Below are 24,527 nucleotides of genomic sequence, written 5' to 3' on the forward strand. Positions count from 1 at the left end.
CCCGACAGACAGACAGACAGACAGACAGTCAGACAGACAGACAGACAGATGGAGAGACAGATGGAGAGACAGGCAGACAGACAGACAGACAGATAGACAGACAGACAGATAGACAGACAGGCAGACAGACAGACAGACAGACAGACAGACAGACAGACAGAGAGACAGACAGACAGATAGACAGACAGGCAGACAGACAGGCAGACAGACAGACAGACAGAGAGACAGACAGCCAGACAGACAGGCAGATGGAGGGAAAGACAGACAGAGAGACAGACTGACGGAGAGACAGAGACAATGACAGACAGGTGAACCAGACAGACAGATAGTCTCTCTGAACGAGCTGATGTGAATTTATGCCTGCAGGTTCCTCTGGCATCACGCCACAGGAACACTCACAGTAGGGGGGTGACTACCAACTGCAAGGGAGGGACGGACGGGAGTGGGGGGGAGGGAGAGAGGGGGGAGAGGGGTGAGGCAGGCCCAAGCGAGACGACCGCTCATCCGTCTCCCAGCAGCTCCCTCAGAATCCCCATGTTAACATTCTTATCCCAAACCCGTGCCTGTGCCAGTCTGTGTGCGCGGGTGCATAAGTTCGTGCCTGTATGTGTGCGTGCCCACCTGCGTACGTGCCAGTCTGCGTAGGTGCGTGTGTGCCTGTCTGTGTGTGTCTGCGTGTGTGTCTCTGTGCGTTCTTCACGTTAACAGTGTCATCTGAAACATGGCTGATATCATGTTAATACTTCTCAGCGTGTGTGTGTGTGTGTGTGTGTGCGTGCGTGCGTGTGTGACACATCGCTGAGCCTCTGCCATAAACAAGCACTTTCCTGTCCAGATGTTTGTAAGGTCGCCGCGCCACAGGGAAATAATAAAGATGAGTAACAGCTCTGCGTACGAGCCATAATATTATACTGAGATATGCACGCGGCTGGAGGTTCTGTTCCTGTGATGAATGGCAGCGCAGAACCAGAGTTTATGGTTCTGCTGGAGACTGAGTGAGTCCAACAATACACAGTAACTCAGACACATCTGGAGGTCTGAAGAACAAACACACTCCTAATGAACATACATGAAGCTCAATTAGTCTAAAACAATAACACATATAATCTATATAACCTTAACTAAACTGTATTACATTAAGCCATATAACATTAACTTGTCTGTATTACATTAAGCTATATAACCTTAACTAGTCTATAACATTAACATATATAACCTTAACTATTCTATACAATTAACATACATAACCTTAACTAGTCTGGATTAAATGAAAATATATAATTTTAACTATTCTACATTAAATTAACATATATAACCTTAACTAATCTGGATAAAATGAACATATAGAAATTTAACTAATCTGTATTAGATTAACATATATAACCTCTGCTAGTCTATTAAATGAACATATATAACCTTAACTACTATGAAGATGATGTCGAGACCCAGGCAGATGTAGAGAGGTTTGGAAATTGGGAGAGGTGTGGAGGTGAGTGTTCACTTAATGGTCGACTCTGATCTAAAGATCTAGAGTTGTCTGATTTCCCTCGTTAAGCTTGTTGTGTCAAAGTAGTGATTTTCCTCTCATGTGTTCAACTATTCCCTAGTCTGGTTGTGTCCTTTCATTCATTGGCTGAAAGCACTATAAAGAAAGTTTGATTTGATTGGATTAACATTCTGAGTGACAGCCGAACGAGGCACACACGCGTTTCCTTCCAGGAACAGATGTTAGGATTCCCTGATTGGAGGGAATTTCATTATGGAGATGAAACCGATCGAGGAAGGCCTTCTATAGGAACACGATCCGGCCTCTCTGCCGAGTGTGTGTGTTTGTCCCTTAAACAGTGTGACTGTAAGGGAGTGTGTGTGTGCATGCATGCGTGCTTGTGTGTTTAAGGGCGTGTGTGTATAACGGGGTGTGTTTGTGTGTAAGGGAGTCGGTGTGTGTAAGGCAGCATGTGTGTGTGTGCGTGTAAGGGAGTGTGTGCGTTTTAGGGAGTGTGTGCGTGCTTGCGTGTGTTTTTGTAAGAGAGTGTGTGTGTGTGTTTAAGGGAGTGTGTGCATGCTTGCGTGTGAAGGAGTGTGTGTTTGTGTGTGTGCAAGGGAGTGTGTGTGCGTGCGTGTGGGTATCTATACAGTCTGGCACAGCCGTGCCACTGGGATGACCTACGAGCTTTGTGATGTCATTAGTGTGACAGTAGCAAGTATTGATGACCCCACCCACCCACCCACCCACCCACACACCCACCGGGGCAGGGAGCTGTACTGGCGCTGGGCCAGGGCGAAGGCCTCCCTTTCTTCCTGCCGCTGCCTCTGCATCTGGACCTCCACGGACACCGAGTGGCGCCCAGGCTGGCTGTAGGACCCCGGACCCCCGTGATCCCCCTGAACGCCCAGGACCGGACTAGCGGGGCCCGGACTGCCAGCGCTGACCTGGGAACAGAGGAAACAGGAGAATGAGAACGTGGGCCTGTCTCTGTCTTTAGGTCTACTGTCCAGCCGTCTGATCACGGTCTGGTGCTCACTGTTTAGCACCCCACATATATATCACTATCAATCTATCACTCTATCAATCTATCACTCCATCTATATACAGTATATATCACTCCATATATCACTATCAATCTATCACTCCATCTATATACAGTATATATCACTCCATATATCCAATATATCACTATCTACAGTATATCCATCTATCACTCTCTGACTTTATCTATTTATCTATACATCAATCTACGGTATATACTGTATATCACTCCATCTATCTCTCTATTCCACCATCTACAGTATAAATCCATCTACCTATCTACTAGCTACATTTCTGCCTGTATCTCTTTAACCGCTAATATATATATGATCTATATATCTATATCTATATATAGATATATTATCTATATATATATCATGTTATCAAAGCCTTTTACAGCCCTGACTCTGCAGGAAGGCACTGAGCTGGAGGTCCCGTTTAACGGGATGCAAACCTCTCTGCACAACACCTACCAGGAGCAAGCACGGAGCTAGCAAAGAGGAGCTAGCATGCTAGCACGGGGGACCTAGCATGCTAGCAGAGAGACGTACCTTGTTGCGGGGGGAGGGGAGACACAGACAGACAGGAAGTGTCGGCGAGGGGGCGGGACATGCCGACGGGAAGTGGTAATGAGACTGGAGAGACGGTGATGTTAGTGGAAGTTAATGAGAGACAAGATGGCTGCCGTCGTCCTTCTCCTCTCGGACACAGGCCCCTCCCACTGAGGGACCATCTGACCCAGGGCTCATTATCGTCAACACACACACACACACACACACATTTACAGTACAAGTGTCCACATTCATCTCTAATTGATGGCAGGACACTGAGTGCAACCCATCCCCCCCCCTTCATCCATGTTCATTAGTGGTGTGGGTGTAATAATTGCGGGTGGAAATACAAAGACAATCTAATTACTGCTGTCTGCTGTGTGTGTTTGTGTGTATGTGTGTGTGTAGGTGTGTGTGTGTGTGTGTGTGTGTGTGTGTGTGTGTGTGTGTGTGTGTTTATGGGGTGCTTGAGAGACCCCCCATTAAACACAATCATCCCCTTCCTCCCCCCCCCCCCCCCCACCTTGCCCCAGCACTCATTCCTGTGATTAGATTAGATTGGCACTGCCTGTGCCGTTGCCACGGCGACCGAGCACTGGCAGGCGATTGGTGCAGAGGTGGAGGGCAAGGGCGTCGCGCCACGGCCACGCCCCCCTCTCTCCGTGATGGATGAAAGTGTATTTGTTGTAAAGTGCGAGCAGCACATTAAAACACAAACATTCAGAGCGGCTGGTGGGAGGGGAACAGCGTTAATGTGTTCTGCTGCGCATGAATCACGCTAGCGACCTAGCGGCTAATAAACGTTAGCTGCTACACAGGCTCCTCTGTCACACCGACGCCTCGGGCCGGACCAAAACATTACGATAATAAATGTAATCATTCTTTCTCGTCCCGAACAACACAAATAATATCATATTCAATTTGATAATCGTGGAATCCATCACATTATAGTATGCTATTCAACCGCTAACATAGCATATCAAAACACAGCATAGCTCAGCCTAGCATACCATAGTCCAGCAGAGTTTAGCCAAGCATATCTTAAACTAACATAGCTTAGCGTAGCACCATAGTTCAGCAGAGTTTAGCCATGCATATCTTAAGATAGCATAGCTTAGCCTAGCATACCATAGTCCCGCAGAGGTTAGCCAAGCATATCTTAAATTAGCATAGCTTAATTTAGTGAGTGGAACACAAAGGCAACAACGAGGTTGGGTAACGACCAATAAAGAACTATCCATCATCCTGATGGACTAAGACCACATTACCCACAATGCAACCCTGCTAGTGTAAGCTACGCTGGATTTTAGCAAACACGGAGTGAGTAACAAGCCAAAGAGCTAAGAGGCTAAGGCACTGTGGGAGCTAGCAGAGGGCACAACACTGAAGGACTGATATGTCATCGCTAGACAGGGAATAGAACCCCTAACCCTGGCAGCATTAGTGCCTTGCTCTACCAGCCGAATAGCACCCCTAACCCGGCCAGTGTTAATGCCTTGCTTTACCAGCGGAATCAAACCCATAACCCGCCCAGTGTTAATGCCTTGGACCAAGGGCGTAGGAACCGGGGGGGACGGAGGGGACGTGTCCCCTCCAATATCGGAAACAGGCGCATTTGTCCCACCTAAAAATTATACAGGATCTGTCAGGTTTCCGATATGTGTCCCCCCCCAATGTTAAACTCATTCCTACGCCCCTGACTTGGACTACCCGCTGAGGTAGATAGGGAACCACACCCTCCAACCTCACAGGGACTGCCCTCTCTGCCGGTCGCCGTCCTGTCTCAGGGCGTAGGTTCAGTGTGGAGGAACAGAAGCTCAGCGCTGAAGCACTGGCTTGGTTAGGGTTAGCGCAAGGTCAACCCTGACCTAGCGCTAACCATGACTTAGTGCTAACCATAACCTAGTGCTAACCCTAACCTAGTGCTAACACTGACCCTGGCTATTTCCCAATGTAACGGAAGTATGCTCAACGGCTGCCCTTTTAAGGACGCTACGTCATAGAACGCCGCTGTTGAGATCACTCGGAAATTCGCGCCCTTTATTTTTGAGAATTCCGAGATTTTTCAAGGATGCATCGATGGATCCTCAACGAGCCAAAATACCCACAAACCTTTGCGTTCACACGCTGCGCGGGATATTTAAAAATTGCGCATAGAAAGCTATACACATTGCTTTACACAAGTGAAGTTATTTGAATGTTTCAGAAATATTTTTTGCCGTATTGCTTTTTAGAGATTAATCATCTAAATGCAAAAAATTAAGCTGTGCGATTTCTTTTTTGCAACGTAATGATAGGCTATATTTTGCATAGATTGATTTGTTTTAATATGTAAGTAGGTGGTGTTTAAACAAACTACTATCGCCAATAACAATTTCAACAATTCAAATATTTAACACTGGAGCAATATTTAAAAAGCGGAAGTGGAAGCGCTTCCACACTAGCAAATCCTTCAAAACTCTGAACGCTACAAACACTAGGCAGCACTCTAGCCTCATCTCCATAGGACGCACCTAGCAAGGACGTGTTCTAGCAAGGCTGCAGCCCTCACTTTGGGAAACAGCCCTAGTGCTAACACTGAGCTAGCACTAACCCTGATCTAGCGCTAACCCTGACCTAGTGCTAACCCTAACCTAGCGCTAACCCTGACCTAGTGCTAACCCTGACCTAGTGCTAACCCTGACCTAGTGCTAACCCTGACCTAGCGCTAACCCTGACCTAGCGCTAACCCTGACCTAGTGCTAACCCTGACCTAGCGCTAACCCTGACCTAGCGCTAACCCTGACCTAGCGCTAACCCTGACCTAGCGCTAACCCTGACCTAGCGCTAACCCTGACCTAGCGCTAACCCTAACCTAGTGCTAACCCTGACCTAGCGCTAACCCTGACCTAGTGCTAACCCTGACCTAGCGCTACGTCACGGTTAGCTCTATATCAGGGCGGGGGCCTGTAATCCTTCACCACGTTGGAGAGACCGTTCTTGTGCTCCAGGAAGAAATAACACAAGAACGAGCGCTACAGCAGTGCTACACCCGGGACGCGGGCAATCTAAGAAATATATTACACAAGTGTTATTGGTTTCTGTTTTGGAATAAATAAAGTTCAAATTGTATCCATCCCCTGTTCTGGAATGATGAGGGGGAGGAGGAGGAGTGGGAGGAGGGAGTAATTGAATTTTAGAAACACATGCTTCTGCTTCCACACGGCCAGGACCTCTGGAGACTCCAGGACCTCCACAAGACCACCAGGACCCTGGGGGTCTAACAGGGTCCAGGACCTCCACAAGACCACCAGGACCCTGGGGGTCTAACAGGGTCCAGGACCTCCACAAGACCACCAGGACCCTGGGGGTCTCACAGGGTCCAGGACCTCCACAAGACAACCAGGACCCTGGGGGTCTAACAGGGTCCAGGACCTCAACTTGAACACCAGGACGTCAGAGCAGTCCAAGGCCGGGTCTGACTCTAAAGAAGCACAGTGCCCCCCCCCCCCCCACAGCTCACCCTTCAGAGAGCGAGTTCACAAACCCCCATGGCGCTCTCTCAAACCCGGACCAGATGGTTGGTCCTGGATCTGAGGAGCCGGGACCGCAGGGTTCTGGATGTGATCCTTCTGATATGGAGAAGATAAAAAACACCTCCAAGCAGGGGGGGGGTCATAATAGCTCCTCAGTCCAGAACTCCAGGGGGTTCCGCTCAGACCCCCCCTGGAGGTCTGGCAGCCGGTCCAGTGTTATAGAACCCGGGCTGGAGGTCTAGGACCTACACCCAGGAATGGAGGTCTCGGACATAGATCCAGGTCTGGTGGTCTAGGACCTGGACCTCATTGTCAGGCGTTTCTGGAGGAGATTAGATTAGATGCTGAGATTAGAACCTCATGACTTGGGTCGACGCTGCAGGTTTGGAAAGTGTTTTTTTTATTTGGGTTTATGAGCTATAAAAGAACAGAGCCTCTCGCTAACATTCCATATCACCTGGAATATTAAAAAGCTGTTTGCACAACACAGGGGATCACAGGAGCGTAAGAAAATATGAAAACAGAACTCTGCATCCCGACCACAGAACCTTTGATACAGATGTGTGCAGAGGACAGGAATGCTTTGAGTTCCAAGAGCTCCCCTAGACTAAAGTGTGGACGTCGTGGTCGGGGAGGGAGGGGGCGATCGCAGAGGCAGATCCGGGGAGTTTGCTCAGAGGCACGCGGGCAGCAGTGCTCAATGAGATGCTGAAGGGGATTCAAACCCCTAGCGACAAGACGCACTCAAAGGAGGGGAAGACGTGTCATCATCAGCAGTTATGGAAATTCATGTAAAAAAAGGAGACAAAGTACACTTGTGGAGGAGGAGCCGGCCTTAAAATAACCCGTTAGAGATGTCGTCTGGTTTCATCAGCCCACGGAGGGCGGGAGGAACGTTCTAATTAAGAACCGTCACAGACGACCCGCCAGGAAACACAATTAAAACAACCGCTAAAACGCACACGATCCCAACCTCACACTCCAAGTTACAACACTTTTTAAAAATGACACGTCTACAAGTGGGTTCCATGATTCAGTGGTAAGACGAGTCAGAGTCTAGAGAGTCTGTTGGTCGATGAAAGATGGCGGGCGGGATCAGTGTGAGTGATTGACAGACAGCTGAAACTAATGAAATGATGTTGAGGCGGAGTTTGGGGTGGTTGTGGGGTTAGTGACGGGGACGTCCAGCCCTGCATGCAGATGAAGAGGGGGTGTGGACCGGAGAGGGAGTTAGCGTAAGCAGGTTAGCCTGTTAGCCTCATTAAGGGGAGGCTAACGGCAGTCCGGGGACAGGTGAACGAACATCACAGTCTTGCTTGTGGCTGGTAGTGTGGTTAGTGAAGGGTTAGCTTCGTGCTAACCGGCGGGTAGCATGCTAGCGCTCGGGCGTTAGCATGCTACGACGGTCAACGATGCGTGACGGCCGATCCAGATAGTTCAGTCTTTTGAGTTCTTTGAGTTCTCCCGGTCCAGCTAGCCGCCAGGCTAACGCCGCCGTTAGCGGGGGCGTCAGACACTCACCCAGGGCTGCTCGAAGCTATAGGTGCGCCGGCGGTCGTCGGGGTCCTCGGGTCCCGTCTGGGCCTGCTGGAACTCATGGCGCAGCCGCTGTATCCGGTCGTGGTTGCTAGGGGCTAGTCGGTTGCTATGGCAAGAGGGGAAAGAAGAAAACAGAGAGTGAGGATGGATGAAGGGGGGGGGGCTCAAGGGGTCCGCTGCGAGAGGAGGATGACCTGGATACATCAGCGCTGATGGAAACCACAGAGACGAGAAGTCCCTCCCCAGACCTGACGGGGGGCGGGGTGGTGGTCTAGAGGGGATGGGGTCTAGGGGGGTGGGGGCCAAGGGAGGCTTCCCGGCGAGGCCGTCCCAGGGAGGGGAGCCCCAGCCCGGGTATTAGAGGTGATGAGTGAGCCTGAGCCTGAGTCTGGGTCCTGGGGCCGGAGCCGGCGGCGAGATGAATCAAAGTAACGCGTCTCTGATGTATAATTCATAACAAGCAACAAAGAGCGCGCTGAGCCCTTGGCTCGTTTAAATCAGCGCTCGGAGACCGCTACCGGTACTCTGCCGCTCCGTCGCGCTGCGGCGGGAGAGAGCTAATTGTTGCCGGAGCGCTGGACAAACACACCACCAATCACAGGACTCCGCTCCACCGACAGCTCGCGGTGTGTAGCGCTACGCCCGGAGGACCGTCTCTAGTGGGTACTCCCATGATGCACTGCTCTCCCCCAGAACCACATGACCTAGATTGGTACAGTCCTTTGACTTTGCCCACACCACAGTCGCACCAGAACTGATTTAATTACTTCGTCCCTGGTTTCAGAACTCCGTTTACCGCTGAAGTAGGGCGACCAGCAGCTGAATCTATCAGCAGAACTGCTCGTTACTGGAATACATGAACACATTACACGAGGGATTCAGTGCCATTCGTTGATCATTCAACAAAAAAGTTTCAGCACTGATTCACATCCACTCTGGCCAATCGTATATAAATAGGAAAAACAACAAACCATTGATTAGGTTTCAGAGGAATAAGGACAGTGTGTTTGAAAGGTTAGGTGTGTCCAAAGTCTACCTGTAGGAATCGTAGAATTACAATTACAATTAGGGCATTTAGCAGACGCTTTTATCCAAAGCGACTTACATCGGTTAATACACGCATTGACACACCGATGGCAGAGTCAACCATGCTAGGCGACATCCAGCTCGTCAGGATCAGTTAGGGTTAAGTGTCTTGCTCAGGGACACATCAACAGGAGGAAGTGGGGATCGAAGTAGCATCCTTTCGGTTACAAGACAACTGCTCTACCTCCTGAGCTAAGCTGACCCACTAGAACAAGATGACCCCTAACCCCTACCTGCTCCTTAATGACCCCTCTCTGTACTGTCTAACCCCTACCTGCTCCTTAATGACCCGTCTCTGTACTGTCTAACCCCTACCTGCTCCTTAATGACCTGTCTCTGTACTGTCTAACCCCTACCTGCTCCTTAATGACCTGTCTCTGTACTGTCCAACCCCTACCTGCTCCTTAATGACCCGTCTCTGTACTGTCTAACCCCTACCTGCTCCTTAATGACCCGTCTCTATACTATCTAACCCCTACCTGCTCCTTAATGACCTGTCTCTGTACTGTCTAACCCCTACCTGCTCCTTAATGACCTGTCTCTGTACTGTCCAACCCCTACCTGCTCCTTAATGACCCGTCTCTGTACTGTCTAACCCCTACCTGCTCCTTAATGACCCGTCTCTGTACTGTCTAACCCTTAATGACATGCAGCTTAAGAAATCACTGACAATTGTGACAGAATCAACCAGAGTGAACGCCAACTCCCAGAAGGCCGTTCTTCTGCGCCAACACTAAGAGCCAAACCCCAGATCACGGAGCCCAGACCGAGCCAGCAGAACACAGAGCCGATGGGCTGATGGTTCTGAGTGGACGGGGTGTCACGGCTGAACAGATAATCCGGTGATGGGTAAGACAGATGCCCCAAGTCCTCTGAACACGGCTGACCCAGGAAACACAGGTCAGCCCGGACCCCCGTCCCAGGAGAGGGGCTGGCGGGTGGGGGGTCTCCTGAAACCAGATGTTTGCCCCCCAAACCAGGGTCTGGAGAACTTAATGGTGAAGGCCTGCTTCCGCTGCGAACACTGCCTGACGCAGCGTGACATGGGGGGTGGGTGGGTGCGTTGGGACGACTTGTCCTTCTGGTTACAGTAACATGTGAATGGCAAACAGACTGCATTTATACAGCGCTTTTCTAATCAAAGCGCTTTACAATATTGCCTCACATTCACCCATTCATGCACATTCACACACCGACGGCGGAGTCAACCATGCAGGGCGACAGCCAGCTGAGGTGCCTTGCTCAGGGAAACCTCGATGCTCTGTTAGGAGGAGCCAGGGACCCATCTAGCAAGCTTCTCGTTACCAGCCAACCCGCTCTACCTCCTGAACCCAGAATGCCGGCCCGTGGACAGTGAGGTTCTCATCACGGTGGAGGAGACATCTCAGAGGACCCACATGGCTCTGCTCAACAGCAGAACCAGAGTTCACCTAAGAACTTGAACACAAGAAACACTGACGGAATACAAAGACACCATACTGAGACCTCGCTACCGTTTGACCGGAGAGAGAGAGAGAGAGAGAGAGAGAGAGAGAGAGAGAGAGAGAGAGAGAGAGAGAGAGAAAAAGACAGACAGACAGACAGAGAGAGAGGAGAGAGAGAGAGAGAGAATCACATGAAAAGATTATGAGACTAAGCGAACAAAAAAGCCAACACATCAGAAAAGATCTGAGATGCATCCCTAGACAGGTGGAGGATGAGGATGAGGAGGGGGTGGTGGAGGAGGAGGGGGAGGTGGAGGAGGAGGAGGGGGAGGAAGAGGAGGGGGAGGTGGAGGAGGAGGAGGAGGTGGAGGAGGAGGGGGAGGTGGAGGAGGAGGAGGGGGAGGAAGAGGAGGGGGAGGTGGAGGAGGAGGAGGAGGTGGAGGAGGAGGGGGAGGTGGAGGAGGAGGGAGAGGAAGAGGAGGGGAGCAGCGTCTAAGTTCTACCTGCAGGGGGGACCTGCTGCAGCACACTGCATCACGGTGTTCCTCACGCCGGGCTGAGATCAGCGCCTCATGACGAACGGCCCCAGCTTCGGGTTCACGGCGCTGGCTGATGGAGGATGGCTTTATGGAGTGAATATCTCCGGGGCTCATCTCCTCCACAGCCGCCGTGTGATTCAGGCTCAGCCACGCCGCGGAGAGAGGAGCACGATCAGAGCTTCCACTCACGGCCCAACACTAACAAGGGGGGCTTCAGCCGGCCCCCCGCACCAGAGGGGATAAACACGGCCTGTAGCCCCCCAGGACGCCCCGGCCGGTACAGTAAGAGACACCAGCAGCTGACGGACACACTGCTAATCCCCGGGATTACCAGTCAATGGCATCCGTTCACAGGCCCGTGCACAGGCCGGGGGCTTCAGAACGGACCCCAAACCGCCAAACGTACCCGGACCAGAACCACTGACTATACTTTAACCACTAACTATACCCAGTAACTCTACTATAACCACTAACTATAACCAGTAACTCTACTATAACCACTGACTCTACTATAACCACTAACTATAACCACTAACTATAACCAGTAACTCTACTATAACCACTAACTATAACCACTGACTCTACTTTAACCACTAACTATAACCACTAACTATAACCAGTAACTCTACTATAACCACTAACTATAACCACTAACTATAACCACTGACTCTACTATAACCACTAACTATAACCAGTAACTCTACTATAACCACTAACTATAACCACTGACTCTACTATAACCACTAACTATAACCAGTAACCCTACTATAACCACTAACTATAACCACTAACTATACCCAGTGACTCTACTATAACCACTAACTATAACCACTAACAGTAGAGACCTGATATGGGTATAGGAAACGTTTCATCTCCTACCTATGTGAGTTTGAGCTGCCAAGTGGGAAAACAAGGATGCAAATGTATTATCGTAAGAGAACCCTTCGGTAAGAACAAGTGCTGTTAATATTTACAATGCTAGATGGTGTATCGGTATATACTCGGAATCGGCCCGTACCCAAGTTCAGGAATCTGAATCACAATCGGGAAGGAAGAATTGATATTAGAACCTCACTAGTTCAGACCTGGACCTTTCAGCAGGGAGTCCCACTCTCCTTCACTGCCCTACTGCCCTGCCCATGGGCTGGGGGGTTGAATCCCTCTGTGAAGCCTCAATGTTATCAGGAGATGTTAGTGAACGGGGAACACTGGGGACTGAGCGGCGGAACCACTTCCTGATCTGGATTAATCCAGTTCTGCTGATTAATAAACACGGATCTCAGCGATACGCTATGTGCTGCTGGAGCCAACCAGCCCTCGTTATTATAAAACACACGCTAATTAAAACACTGCCTTTTAATTAAGCATTCAATCAGGCTGGGGGCGGGGCCGGAGACCACGCCCCACTGGGGGAGGGTCCGTGAACATCTACTGAGCGAAGAGAGAGAGAGAGAGAGGGGGATGAAGGGAGAGAGAGAGAGCCGAAACTGGTAGTCTCTCTCTGCTGAGAGGAACACAGTGCGATGCTGGGAGCTGATAATCCAGATCCATAGATCGGAGGGGTGGAGGAGGTGGAGGAGGGTAGTGTGTGTGTGTGTGGGGGGGGGGGGGGGGGTTTGGCTGGGCTCTGCTCACGGTGGCTAAGGGCTAATGCAGATATGAGAGCCGGCACTCAGTGGCCTTTCTGCATGAGCGGTGTTTTATCTGCTCATCAGACCTATTAGGAAGACCACTACCGCCGCTGGACTGAAACACTGACGGGACTACTTAGTGCAGAGTCACTTAGAGGACGCTTCAGGGGATAGACTGTACCAACAGGTCATTAAGGAGCAGGTGGGGGTTAGACAGTACAGAGACAGGTCACTAAAGAGCAGGTAGGGGATAGACAGTACAGAGACAGGTCACTAAAGAGCAGGTAGGGGGTAGACAGTACAGAGGCAGGTCATTAAGGAGCAGGTAGGGGATAAACGGTATTGGGGATTGATTGGGGATCAAATCCAGACCCCCGTGCCGTGAGTCCAACACTATGACCACTAGACCGTGTCCCTTCTATAGGGAACCAGCCATAACAAGTGTCCAGATTTAGCGGTTCATCTAATGTTCCACATTCATCTGAATGTCAAACATGAAATTCACAAACGTCAGAAGTGAAGCGGCACGCTAAACCCCCAGCCTAACAGATTAGCTCCAGACTAGCATGAGTTCATGCTAATGCTGACGATATCAGGGGGAGAGAGAGTGGTGGGTAAGGGGGGGGGGGATGCTTGTTAAGTGTGACCCAGAGCCTGGTGGAGTCCATTACACGGGCCGTTACTGGGATTACTGGTTTAACCTTGTGGGCCGGGAGGGCTCATGCCGCGCGCTAACAACATGCTCATTAGCAGCCCTTAATGAAACTCCAGCACGGAGCATGCCTAGCCGCTAGCGCACGGAGCTAGGTGTGGCTAATCCAGCAGCTACGCTCATGTCAACACAAGAAAAACACCAGGATGATCTGATGTTTATAAACCAGGCGGATAATCCTGTTAGCCATCAAGCGAGCTTATTAGCAGCCAAGTTGAATCCACTTTACATGGATGTGTGTTTGACAGGGTTAGAGGACAGCGGTTTTAGCTAGCAGCTTGGGTAGCGCGCGGCGCGCTAGCGAGCGTCTGTCGGGTCAGAACCATCCTGTCACACTTGGAGGGCAAACGCCCTGGCACGGAGCCACAAACTCAGGCCTGGGTGTGTGTGTGTGTGTGAGTGTGAGCGATAGAGTGAGCAAGAGAGAGAGTGAGGAAGAGAGAGCGAGGAAGAGAGAGTGAGGATTCTATGAGCCTTCATGTGTGTGAGAGACTCTTTATGTGCGTTATGATTTGTGGAAAAGTATGTCTTGGGAGCTGGTGTGTGTGCCTATGTGTGTGGGTGCGCTTATGTGTGTGTGTGCTTATGCATGCACACGTGTGTGTATGTGTGTGTGTGTGTGTGCGTGCGCGGGCACGATCTTGTGTACGTGTGTGCATGCGTACGTGTGTGTCTGCATGCGAATGTATGTGTACGTGTGTGCCTGCGTGTGTGCTTGTGGGTATGTATGCGTATAAGAGTGTGTGTACTTGTGTTCGACTGGGTGCAGTAAGTCTCTCTATATGATGGTCTGTGTGTCCTCAGGGCTGAGAGGGCCCAGGACTCAAACACGCATAAATCAATGATATCTGCAGCCTTGTGTGTGTGTGACTGTGTGTATACGTGTGTGTTGGTACCGTGCTGAGAACACTTTACTGCTCTACAAATCATGTCGCACGCAAGTGCACACACACACACACACACACACACACACAGACAGACAGACAGACAGACAGACAGACAGAGAGACAGACAGACAGACACAAATTGAATCCATTCATACGTGAATGATTCAAAAACAACAGCAGCATCCGTGACAGTGAGAGACTGGAAGGTTCTCTTGCCTGTGAGTCTCTGAACCCAGACCCTCTTGGTCTGGGCCCCCGCAGCCCCAGGAGGTGGTCTGGGCCCCTGCAGCCCCAGGAGGTGGTCTGGGCCCCTCTTGGGGCCCTACAGACCCAGGACTGGACCGACCTCATCATGGAGGACCACATTCTCAGTCGTCTCCCCAAAGACCTCCCATATTAAAGCCACAGTCCAGAGGATTAACGTGAATATTCTCCTCACACGCTGCAGTATGATGAGGGGTTTTCTTCTCTTCAGTGGAATAAAACGCTGTGGGATCAGGAGGCCGGAGCTCTGAAGGCCACCTCCCTGGTGACCGAGGGACAGGAAGCCTCTTTATTGCTTCAGACCCGCGGCCCTAAGACATTCAGTGTGCTGTGTGTGGAGATATGAGATCCCCAGGTTTAAACTGTGAGTGTGTGGGGGGGGGGGGGGGGGGGGGTCTGATTAATCTGGACCAGGACCGGGTGGTGTTCCAGGCCAAGCCGCTCTAACGAGGGGCGTCAGGGGTTGACGTAGCGCTGTGGCGGTCCTGACTGGATCCACATGTGTTCTAAGGGCTTCATGCCTCCATCCAGAAACACTTGGTGGAGGAAAATCATGTCTGATGCTCAGCAGGAAGGCTACTGTTGCATACGGACGAATGCTAAAGTAGCACTTCCTGACGTAGCATGCTAAAGTAGCCTTCTTACCTGGCTAGCATGCTAAAGTAGCGCTTCTTGACGTAGCATGCTAAAGCAGCGCTTCCTGACGTAGCATTCTAAAGTAGCCTTCTTGCCTGGCTAGCATGCTAAAGTAGCCTTCTTTTCTGGTTAGCATGCTAAAGTAGCCTCCCTGATGTAGCATCAGATATGATGTTTAGCGCGCAGCAGTGTTTCATAAGCGTCGCACGCTGACGTGTTGAACAAAGCGAGCGAGCGGCTAATCTGGGAGGAGAGCGAGACAATTGATCTGCATGTCAGCGTGGCGGCGGCGGCTACCCACGCATCGCTAACGCGCGGTAACTGCCGGTGACGTGGCGGTCGTCATGGCGATTTGACAACTGACAAGGTGCATGGTTTGATGGATGGAGGTGTTTCAGCGGGGGTTAGAACACCGGTAACCAGGGGACACACACACACACACACCGCCCGTCACATCCATCATCCCACGGCCGCCCATCAACCACCGCCCCGCTCCGACCAATCAGAAGCCGCCGCCAATGCCAGCGACCGCGTTGACTCGGCACATGTCCCCTGCGGGCTCCGTTGCCAGGCAACAGAGATTCCACGAGAGGGGGGGGGGTCTCACGGCAGTTGGTTTCAGCGGCCGGTAACGACCCCGCCCTCGGTGTCAACGAGACGCACTCCAGCGCCATTAGCTCGTAGCAGCCTAGCGCACGAGCTAGCCCCTATCTGAAGTATTAACATGAGGACACCAAATAGAAGCTAGCTCAGATCTGTTCAAAGTGGTAGCGTAGCATACGCTAGCTCCCATCTGCTCATTACCCTGGTGTTGCTAAGCTTACTCGCGTCACGGTAACCGTTAAAGTCCCGTTCACTTGAAGCAAAAACAGACGCTAACAAGCATCAGTTTAGCGGTCCTGAGCGGCTAGCGGCGTAGCAGCTACCTATTCCCAGCTAGCAGTTAGCTTTGTGTGCGCGCCGCTGAGCTTCCGCGGGGTGGTGGGAAGCTCTCGAGCGGTTTGAGGAGACAACAAGTGGTGGGACGAGAGATGTTTGATGTTTTTAACGAGAGAGCACTCGCAGAACTCAGAGCGCCACTCACAGTGACAGGTGGGGTGTGTGTCTTTATGTGGTGGTGTGTTTGCATTTGTGTGTGTTCATACGTGTTTGTGTGTGCATGTGTTTGTGTGTGTGCATACATGTTTGTGTGTGGTATATGTGTGCATACGTGTTTGTGTCTTTATGTGATGGGGTGTCTGCATGCATGTGTGTGCGCACGTGTTTGTGTATCTGCGTGCGTGTGTGCGCATGCATGTACGAGGTGTGATCAGGACCCCTGATAACCCATCCCCAGGCGACCATCCCAGCAGCACCACCACAGGGGGAGGACTGGATGATGCAACCTCCATCACCACGTTACCATGGTGATCCAACACAACAGTGACCAGGTGTTGACACCACAAGGGCCAGTCATATCATTCATATAATCACACACACACTTAGCATTGTATTTGGTTTTAGAAAATTGGCAATAATGTTTGTGTCTATCATTCCAAAAAGTTATGAATATTATTCAACCTTACAATTTTTCCATAGAGACAGATAGACAAAGAGACAGAGGGAGAGAAACGGAAGGAGAGAGAGAGAGACATAGAGAAACGGGAGGAAGAGAGAGAGAGAGAGAGAGACATAGAGAAACGGGAGGAAGAGAGAGAGAGAGAGAGAGAGAGAGAGAGAGAGAGAGAGAGAGAGAGAGAGAGAGAGACACAGCCAGAGACAGACAGAGAGACAGACAGAGATGAGTGGAAAAGAGAAATGGAAAATCCAATTGGAACTGTCCAAATAGTGAGGCATCATCTAAAATTTATGGGTTTCCTTTCTCCCCCCATCTTCGTCTCTTTCTGGTCTTATATTTCTCTCCCACCTCTTCTCTCAATTTCTCTCTTCTAGGTCTTGCGCTGTACTCTCTATCCTCATCCTACTCCTCCCCTCTCTCTCCCTCCCCCCTCATCAGCCCTCCTCTCCCCTCCTCTCTCCCCCTCCCTTCCTCCTCATCACCACTACACTCCCTATCCCCTCGTCATCAGGGGATGGACTCCCATTTCTCTGCTCTCTCTCCTCTTCCTCCCTCAGTCTATCCTCTCCCTCTCCCTCTCTCCCTGGTGGAGAGCGGAGGTGAATGATGGCAGGATAGAGTGTAGGGTAGGGAGGGGGGAGAGGGGTGAGGCGTGGGTTAGGGTGTGGGTGAAGTAATGGTTTCTATTTCCAGAGAGCCCGGTCCCTTCGCCAGACGGTCCTGATAAATCATAATCCAACTCAAATTAGGATCCATTACGTCTCTCCCTCCCTCTCTCTCCCCGTTTCCCAGCCCAGACCAGAACCACATATTTGAGAGGAAAGCTGTTTAGGTGTGTGTGTGTGTGTGTGTGTGTGGGGGGGGGGGGGGCAGGATGATCGCCATGGTGACGGCCGCCCATGATCAAAGGGTTTTGATTTCTGTGATGGTGGTTCTGGACACAGAGCTGGGGTCGCTTGTTGCTGTACACATAGATGAGGAGGAGGAGGAGGAGGAGGAGGAGAAGGAGAAGGAGGAGGAGGATTAGTCAGGCCACATTCCACCTTTCTTATGCCTTTATTCCGCAGCCAAATGATCAGACCATAACTAGTCTCAAAGCCTGGAGACCACGACTGGGTCCACTATTTCACTATGGAGTTGTCACTCTCTGATCTCCAGGGAGACGGGAGATCCAAATCTACCTCATTGGACTTATCACACATAATAATCTAATTTCTGTCCGTTTTGGGATAGTTGTCTCCACAATCACGTCTTCTTCGTTTCAAACTTAATCTTATTTTCAGCCTGAAATTTGCTGCCCGCTTTGACCCAGGACTACTCGGGGGAACCTCAGGGTAATGCTGATGAAGACCTGGACATCCTGGGCAGGAAATCAGCGGTCTGCAGGAACCTCTCCTCCTACAACGGGATCCACAGCACAGTTCAGGAACGCGACAGAACCACGTTCTGCTCCTTCACTGTGGACGTGGTTCCCTCAGGAGAACCTTCTTCTGAGGGTCCACAGAGAAGGACCGCCTACTCATTGACTACACTGTGAACCAGGTCCTCAGGAGAACCAGGTCCAGGTACTAGAGTTGCTTCAGAAGGCAGTTGGAACCTGAGTTCCTCAAAGTGTCTGTAAGCCAAAACAACAAGGCTTCTGTTTGACATGAGACACAGACATAGAGACAGTCAGCAGGAGGCAGCCAGCGAGGCAGACAGACCAGTGAACTTGAACTTGTTAAAACAGTAAACAGTGGTCAGGGTCAGGCAGCTGGTCCCCCCCCCCACTGTCTGTCTGAAGGCCGCCCTTCCACCCGCAACCTCCAACCTTGGTGACAAAACATCTCCAAACTAGGTAGCCAACTTCCACCTGCTGTGCTCCACTGCAGGGGTGAGAGGGTGTGTGTGTGTGTGTCTGGAGGAGGCTGACAAAAACACACTATTCTGGGAGAGGTGACAGGCAGACACACACACGCCTAGACACACAGAAACACACAGACCTAGACACACAGAGAAGGTAACGAGGGAGAGGACTCTTCACAGGAGATCTGGGAGACTTGCTGTCAGACGGGGAGTCACGGTTCACACACACACACACACACACAGTGGTTGACAAAGATAGGGGCGAAGAGGTAGAGGAAGATGCGGGAGGGTAGGAGGGAGGGAGGAGGTAAGGGAGGATGGAATGAGAACCAGGAAGGAAGAGAGCGAGGAAGTTGGGGGAGAGAGAGCGAAAGCGAGAGAGTGTGATTATTGATTATGTGTGCACTGCCATGTTTACCAACATTGTTTATTGCGAGAAAAAAATCGATTTAGCGTTATTGTTTCCATAACTCATGCCAATAAAGCTTTGCTGTTATTTAATCGGGAGAGAGATATGAGATGAGCCAATGGGACCGTCCCAGAGTTACTGGGTGCAGATTATGTCCTGGAGCGATCTCCATCACAGTATTGAAAGGGTCTAATTTGTAGGATCAGGCTACAACCTGGATAGTGAGCTGGGGTTAGGTTTGGGGTCAGAGTATTACCTGGTGATATACTGAACAGGACATCAGTGAGATGGTCTGGGTAGGGTCTATGACCTGGATTCAACCTCAACTGACAGTATAGACAGGGTTAAGGCCGCGGTGCAGTCTAGCTCCTTGCGACTAGCTGAAGGGACGGTAGAGAGGGATAAGACGTGGGGTCAGGCTATATCCTGGGAGGTGGGAGGAAGAGGAAGATAAGAGGGTTATGAAAGGCTATGAAATGGACGGGGTGACTCGGAGGGGGGGAGGAGGAAGAAGAGGAAGAGGAGGAGGGGTCAGGCTATGAACTGGAGGGGGGTGACTCGAAGGGGAAGGAGCGGTCAGGCTATGAACTGCAGGGGTCTGATTAACGGCTGGAGAGGCTGCCAGCTGCTGTCCCCTGGGGGCTAAACGCTGCGTGTCAGGGGGGCAGTAAATAAGGCATTATGGGTAGGGGGAGAAGGAGGGGATTAAGTGTTCGTTTTAAAAGGCGCTGTCGCCATTACTCCTGTATAAAGGCCTTTTGAAGACCAGAGTGTGTGTGTGTATGTGTGTCCTCTTTGCAGGAGGATTGAAATGGGTGGTCCTAAACAAAAGTCAAGAACCCTTATAGGTCTGACCACTCTCTGGATCAGAAGAACCCTCGAGCACACACACAGACACACACATAGACGCACACACCTTTTTGTTTCTGCGACTAGCATTCAGTTCTTCATTTAAACATTTATTTAGTAGTTCACATTCATGTGCTTTGGTTTCCATTCATTTGTCAAGGGTTAATGGATTCATTTGTCAGCTCATCCAGGCAGTGAACCCAGCCGATCCTCTCAGTTCACGTTCTTCTCTAGTCAGCACCAACATAAACACTGAACCCGATGGAACTTTATCAGGGGCAGAGGCTGGCTTCCAGGTTCCCCTGATCCATGTTCTCTGTTATATTCTCCATGTTCTGGTGGTCTAGGGTTTTACAATCTATTGGTCTAGGTTCATTTGTTCCAATTTCTAGTGTTCTATGTGCTAGTGCACGATTTTCTTTGTTCTATTTTCTAGGGGTTCTATGTTCCAGTGCTCTATGCTGTAGTCTTGTAGGGTTCTATGTTCTAGTGCTCTACGTTCTTGTGTTCTAAGATTTACTGTCCTTCATTCTAGTGCTCCTTTATAGTATCCTACGTTCTAGTGTTCCATGTTGTAGTGTTCTATGTTGTAGTATTCTACGTTCTACACAGTGTTCTATGTATTCTAACTAGTAGAGTGAACCTATCTAGCATGTCTATCTCTAAAATCAACACAATTTACCGCAGAAGAACCTGCAGAGGGGGCGTTTGTTTCCAGCCCCTCTCTTTGTCTGGAGGGACGGAGTCAGAGGAGGGAGGGGCTTCTGACACTCTAAACCCCACTCCTCTGGCCCACCAAGGACCTGGAAAGAAACGCTCCCTTGGGATCTACAAGTATGTGGAAGGAGGGGCGGGGGGTGGGTCTACGGAGGAAAACAGAAAGACTGAAACAGAGGAAATAGAGAAAGAGAGAGAAAGAGACGAAGGAGAGAAGGAGAGGCCGTACCTGCTGCAGTGAGCGTGCGTTCGCTGGACGTCCGCGTTGCGTGAAAACCCACAGAAACACCAACATTAAAACCAAATCTCACACGTGTAACACAGCAGGGGTCCAGCACACACACACACACACACACACACACACACACACACCCCAGATATGTGTCAATGAAATGCCTATTGTGCTGAGCGTGTGTCCCACACTTTACACAGCAGGCATTACCTCTCCCCCCCCCCCCCACACACACACACACACACACACACAGACACACGTTAAACACACATTCCTCACACACACGTTCACCGCGCTGACCGGAGATCAGGTTCCGGGCCGAGGTGCAGTCAGGCTTGTGACTCGTAGCGGTCTGACCTGACACCAGACGTCAGGCTGCTCCCCAATAACACAGAGCCCCTGTGACGGACGGCCGGCCCCTGATTGACAGGTTGTCGAGCGAGGGGGAAGCCCCGCCCAGCTCTAATCAATACCAGACGTCAGGGTTTAAAACCCGGGACGTGCGGGAGGCTGAGCCCAGAGCTCCCCTCTCCGTCCCGCTCTGAGGAACCTCCTGGAGAGGAGAGAGAACGTGCCCCAGATTGAACCCCCCCCCCCTGGGTAGAAGGCTTCCCTGGAGAGGAGCTGCCGACAACCAATCAGAACGCAGGACAGCTCGTCTCAAGGGGAGCCGGCTGTCGTCGGTGCTTCCTGAGCACGACGGAGGAGGAGGAGGAGGAGGAGGAGGAGGAGGGGGAGGGGGAGGAGGAGGAGGAGGGGGGGAGGAGGGGGGGGGGGTGTCACTCAGTCCCGGAGCTCTGAGACTTCAGGACTGGCTGACCCCCTCCACCTCCACCGCCAGGGATCCCATCACCACTCCTGCAACAGGAACACGCAGGCAGGGCGAAGCACTGACGTGCACGCCCACGTGCACGCCCACGTGCGCCTGCACACACCCAGAGTCTCCCCTGGCGTCAAACACACCCGTTCCTTACAAAGGGTTCCACAAAAATGTGCAGCGCTACATAATGTAGCATTAGCATCCACACACACACACACACACACACACACACACACACACACACACACACACACACACACACACAGCCATCCAGTGTGTGTGGATGTTAGAGAGTAAGAGAGGCTAGAGAGAGTAAGAGAGAGAGAGAGAGAGAGAGAGAGAGAGTGAGTGAGAGAGTGTGTGGATGTTAACGCTACATTAAGTAGCCTTAGCATCTTAGCGTGTGTGTGTGGATGCTAACGCTACATTATGTAGCATCCACAAGCACACAGCCATCCAGTGTGTGTGGATGTATATAAAGTGTGCATAACATATACAATGCATTATGTGCAGTTACTAGGTGGATCGATCTACAATGATCAGAAACACACACACACACACACACACACACACACACACAGATGTTAATCTACTACCAGATGTGTGGTGGGCTGACAGTGAGGGATGGCAGGGGGTGGGGGGGGGGGGGGCGGCGAGCCTACCGGATCAATAGTCATCTGCATAAACATATCCCCCAACGCCTCGTCAATAAGCACTCCCAGGGCACCGCCGCCTTCTCACCCAATTGCCTGTCAGCACGCCGTCTCCCTCGGCCAATGAGAGCGGCCGAGGAGTACCTTTGTGTTTAATGGATGGATCTCGGGGAGGAGAGGGGCGGGGCTAATGAGGATTACATTGATTGGCCGGCTAAGCGGGCGTGGGCGTGTGTGAAGAGCATCTCAGACGGGTTATTGATTAGAGATGATTAGTGCTAACAGGCCCGTGGGGGAGGGATGGATGGGGGAGAGGGAGGAGGATGTGGGGGGGAGGAAAGAGGAAGAGAGAGGGGAAGAGTAAGCTGGCGAACCGATCAATAGGTCACAGACAGTTCTGGCGAGTCCGCTACCAAAATACTCACTGTCACTCTCTATCGCTCACTCTCCCCCTCTCTCACACCACTCTCACACTTGCTCACTGTCGCTCTCCCCCTCCCTCTTTCCCACACCTCTCTCTCTCTCTCTCTCTCTCTCTCTCTCTCTCTCTCTCTCTCTCTCTCTCTCTCTCTCTCTCTCTCTCTCTCTCTCTCTCTCTGAAGCTGAACATCACTGTCAACAGGAATGCAATTTAGACAGACAAAGAAGCACAGACAGAGAGAGAGACTGACAGACAGACTTTACCATGACCAACCAAACCATTGTCTTTATGAGCCATACAGTGTACATAATTGTTTGAAAAATATATTTTGAAACATAAAATACAAATATATTCCAAAAAACATAACATTTAAACTTATAATTATATAATATTGTACATGCGTTAAAGATTTACAATATTATATAATATCTACAGCTTTTGTAGAATACTACGTAGAAAACCCCTAAACCGCTAACTGGGACCAGTCAATCAATGATATCGATCAGCCAGACGGATCAGACCGATCAGAGAGCTGCTGCTGATCCATAATCAATTCACCCTATCCATGATCCATATCAGGACATCCCTCTCTCGCCCTACATTATCTCTCTCTCTCTCTCTAACCATCCATCTCTCGCCCTACATTATCTCTCTCTCTCTCCCTTCTCTAACCCTCCCTCTCTCGCCCCACAATTTCTACCTCGCCCCTAAAAAACACACGCTTCTTTGTAGACTACCCTCCCTCACACTTAGAGAATCCTTTCCAACTGACAATAATTTACAAACCAACGCTCTCAAATTCTCACTCTCAAAATAACACACTAATCTCTCTCACTCTCAGACTCCCTCACTCTCAAAAGAGATTGATAAACCATCCTCTTAACCACTCAAAGACTCACTCCTCCTCCTCCTCCGCTAGAGGAGGCCTACCAGGGGCTCCTGTCATCAGACCCCCTAGGGCTGACAGGAGGAAGAGGAGGAAGAGTGGGAGTCATTTAAGCAGCCATCTTGATACTGTCAGGTGATGAAGGGTAATTGAGATTCCTTTCATCTGGAAGGTTCCGGCGCGTACGCTGATTAGTTACATATGGATATAAAGGAACGGGTTAGTCCGTAAACACGGGTGCATTTGGTGGATACATACCTGTATATGTATACACACACACACACACACACACACACACAAAACAAGTACACAACACCCCCACCCCCACATCCCCCAACAGACTTCCATTCATCTCTTCTCTTGTTGCTGAGTGATTCAAACACAGAGAGAGGAACAGAGAGCGAGGCAGATAGAGAGAGAGCGGGGAGCGAGACATTTGTGTGGTTTTGTTCGTCTTTGAAGATGGAAAACCACTAGACTTAAATAAAATATTGATCACATGACAACTAAACTGCTCTACATTTCAACACACACATTCACAAACACACAATGTACAAACACACCACTTATTCACACGCACACGTGTCCCAATCCACAACCTCCTCAACACATGCACACACAAAACCAGACACTCATTATATCACAAACACACACACAGCTCTCTCTGGTTAGCCTCGCGGCGCTGCAGGAAGTAGATATGGCTGCGGTCGTAACCACGACAACGACGCAAAGCCCCTGATTTACCCCCCCCCCCCCCCCCCCCCCCCGACTTTTGAGACAGGAAGTCAACCAACCTTCTAGAATGTTTTGTGTTTCTCTCTTC

At 50.7% G+C, this 24,527-nt stretch overlaps 1 protein-coding gene across 4 annotated transcripts in view; it reads right to left on the reverse strand.

The window, feature by feature from the left end:
- Positions 1–24,527, reverse strand: part of pard3ab (par-3 family cell polarity regulator alpha, b) — a 119,702-nt gene that overhangs the window by 2,494 nt on the left and 92,681 nt on the right. For all 4 annotated transcript variants that reach the window (XM_079751482.1, XM_079751483.1, XM_079751484.1 and 1 more), the window contains 2 exons: positions 8,118–8,241; positions 2,249–2,433 (listed from right to left, as the gene is read on the reverse strand). In XM_079751482.1, coding sequence (XP_079607608.1) covers positions 2,249–2,433; positions 8,118–8,241 — 309 coding nt within the window. The remainder of the gene's footprint in view (positions 1–2,248; positions 2,434–8,117; positions 8,242–24,527) is intronic.

This window comes from Pollachius pollachius (assembly GCF_949987615.1).
Source record: "Pollachius pollachius genome assembly, chromosome: 14".
Taxonomy (NCBI): Eukaryota; Metazoa; Chordata; class Actinopteri; order Gadiformes; family Gadidae; genus Pollachius; species Pollachius pollachius.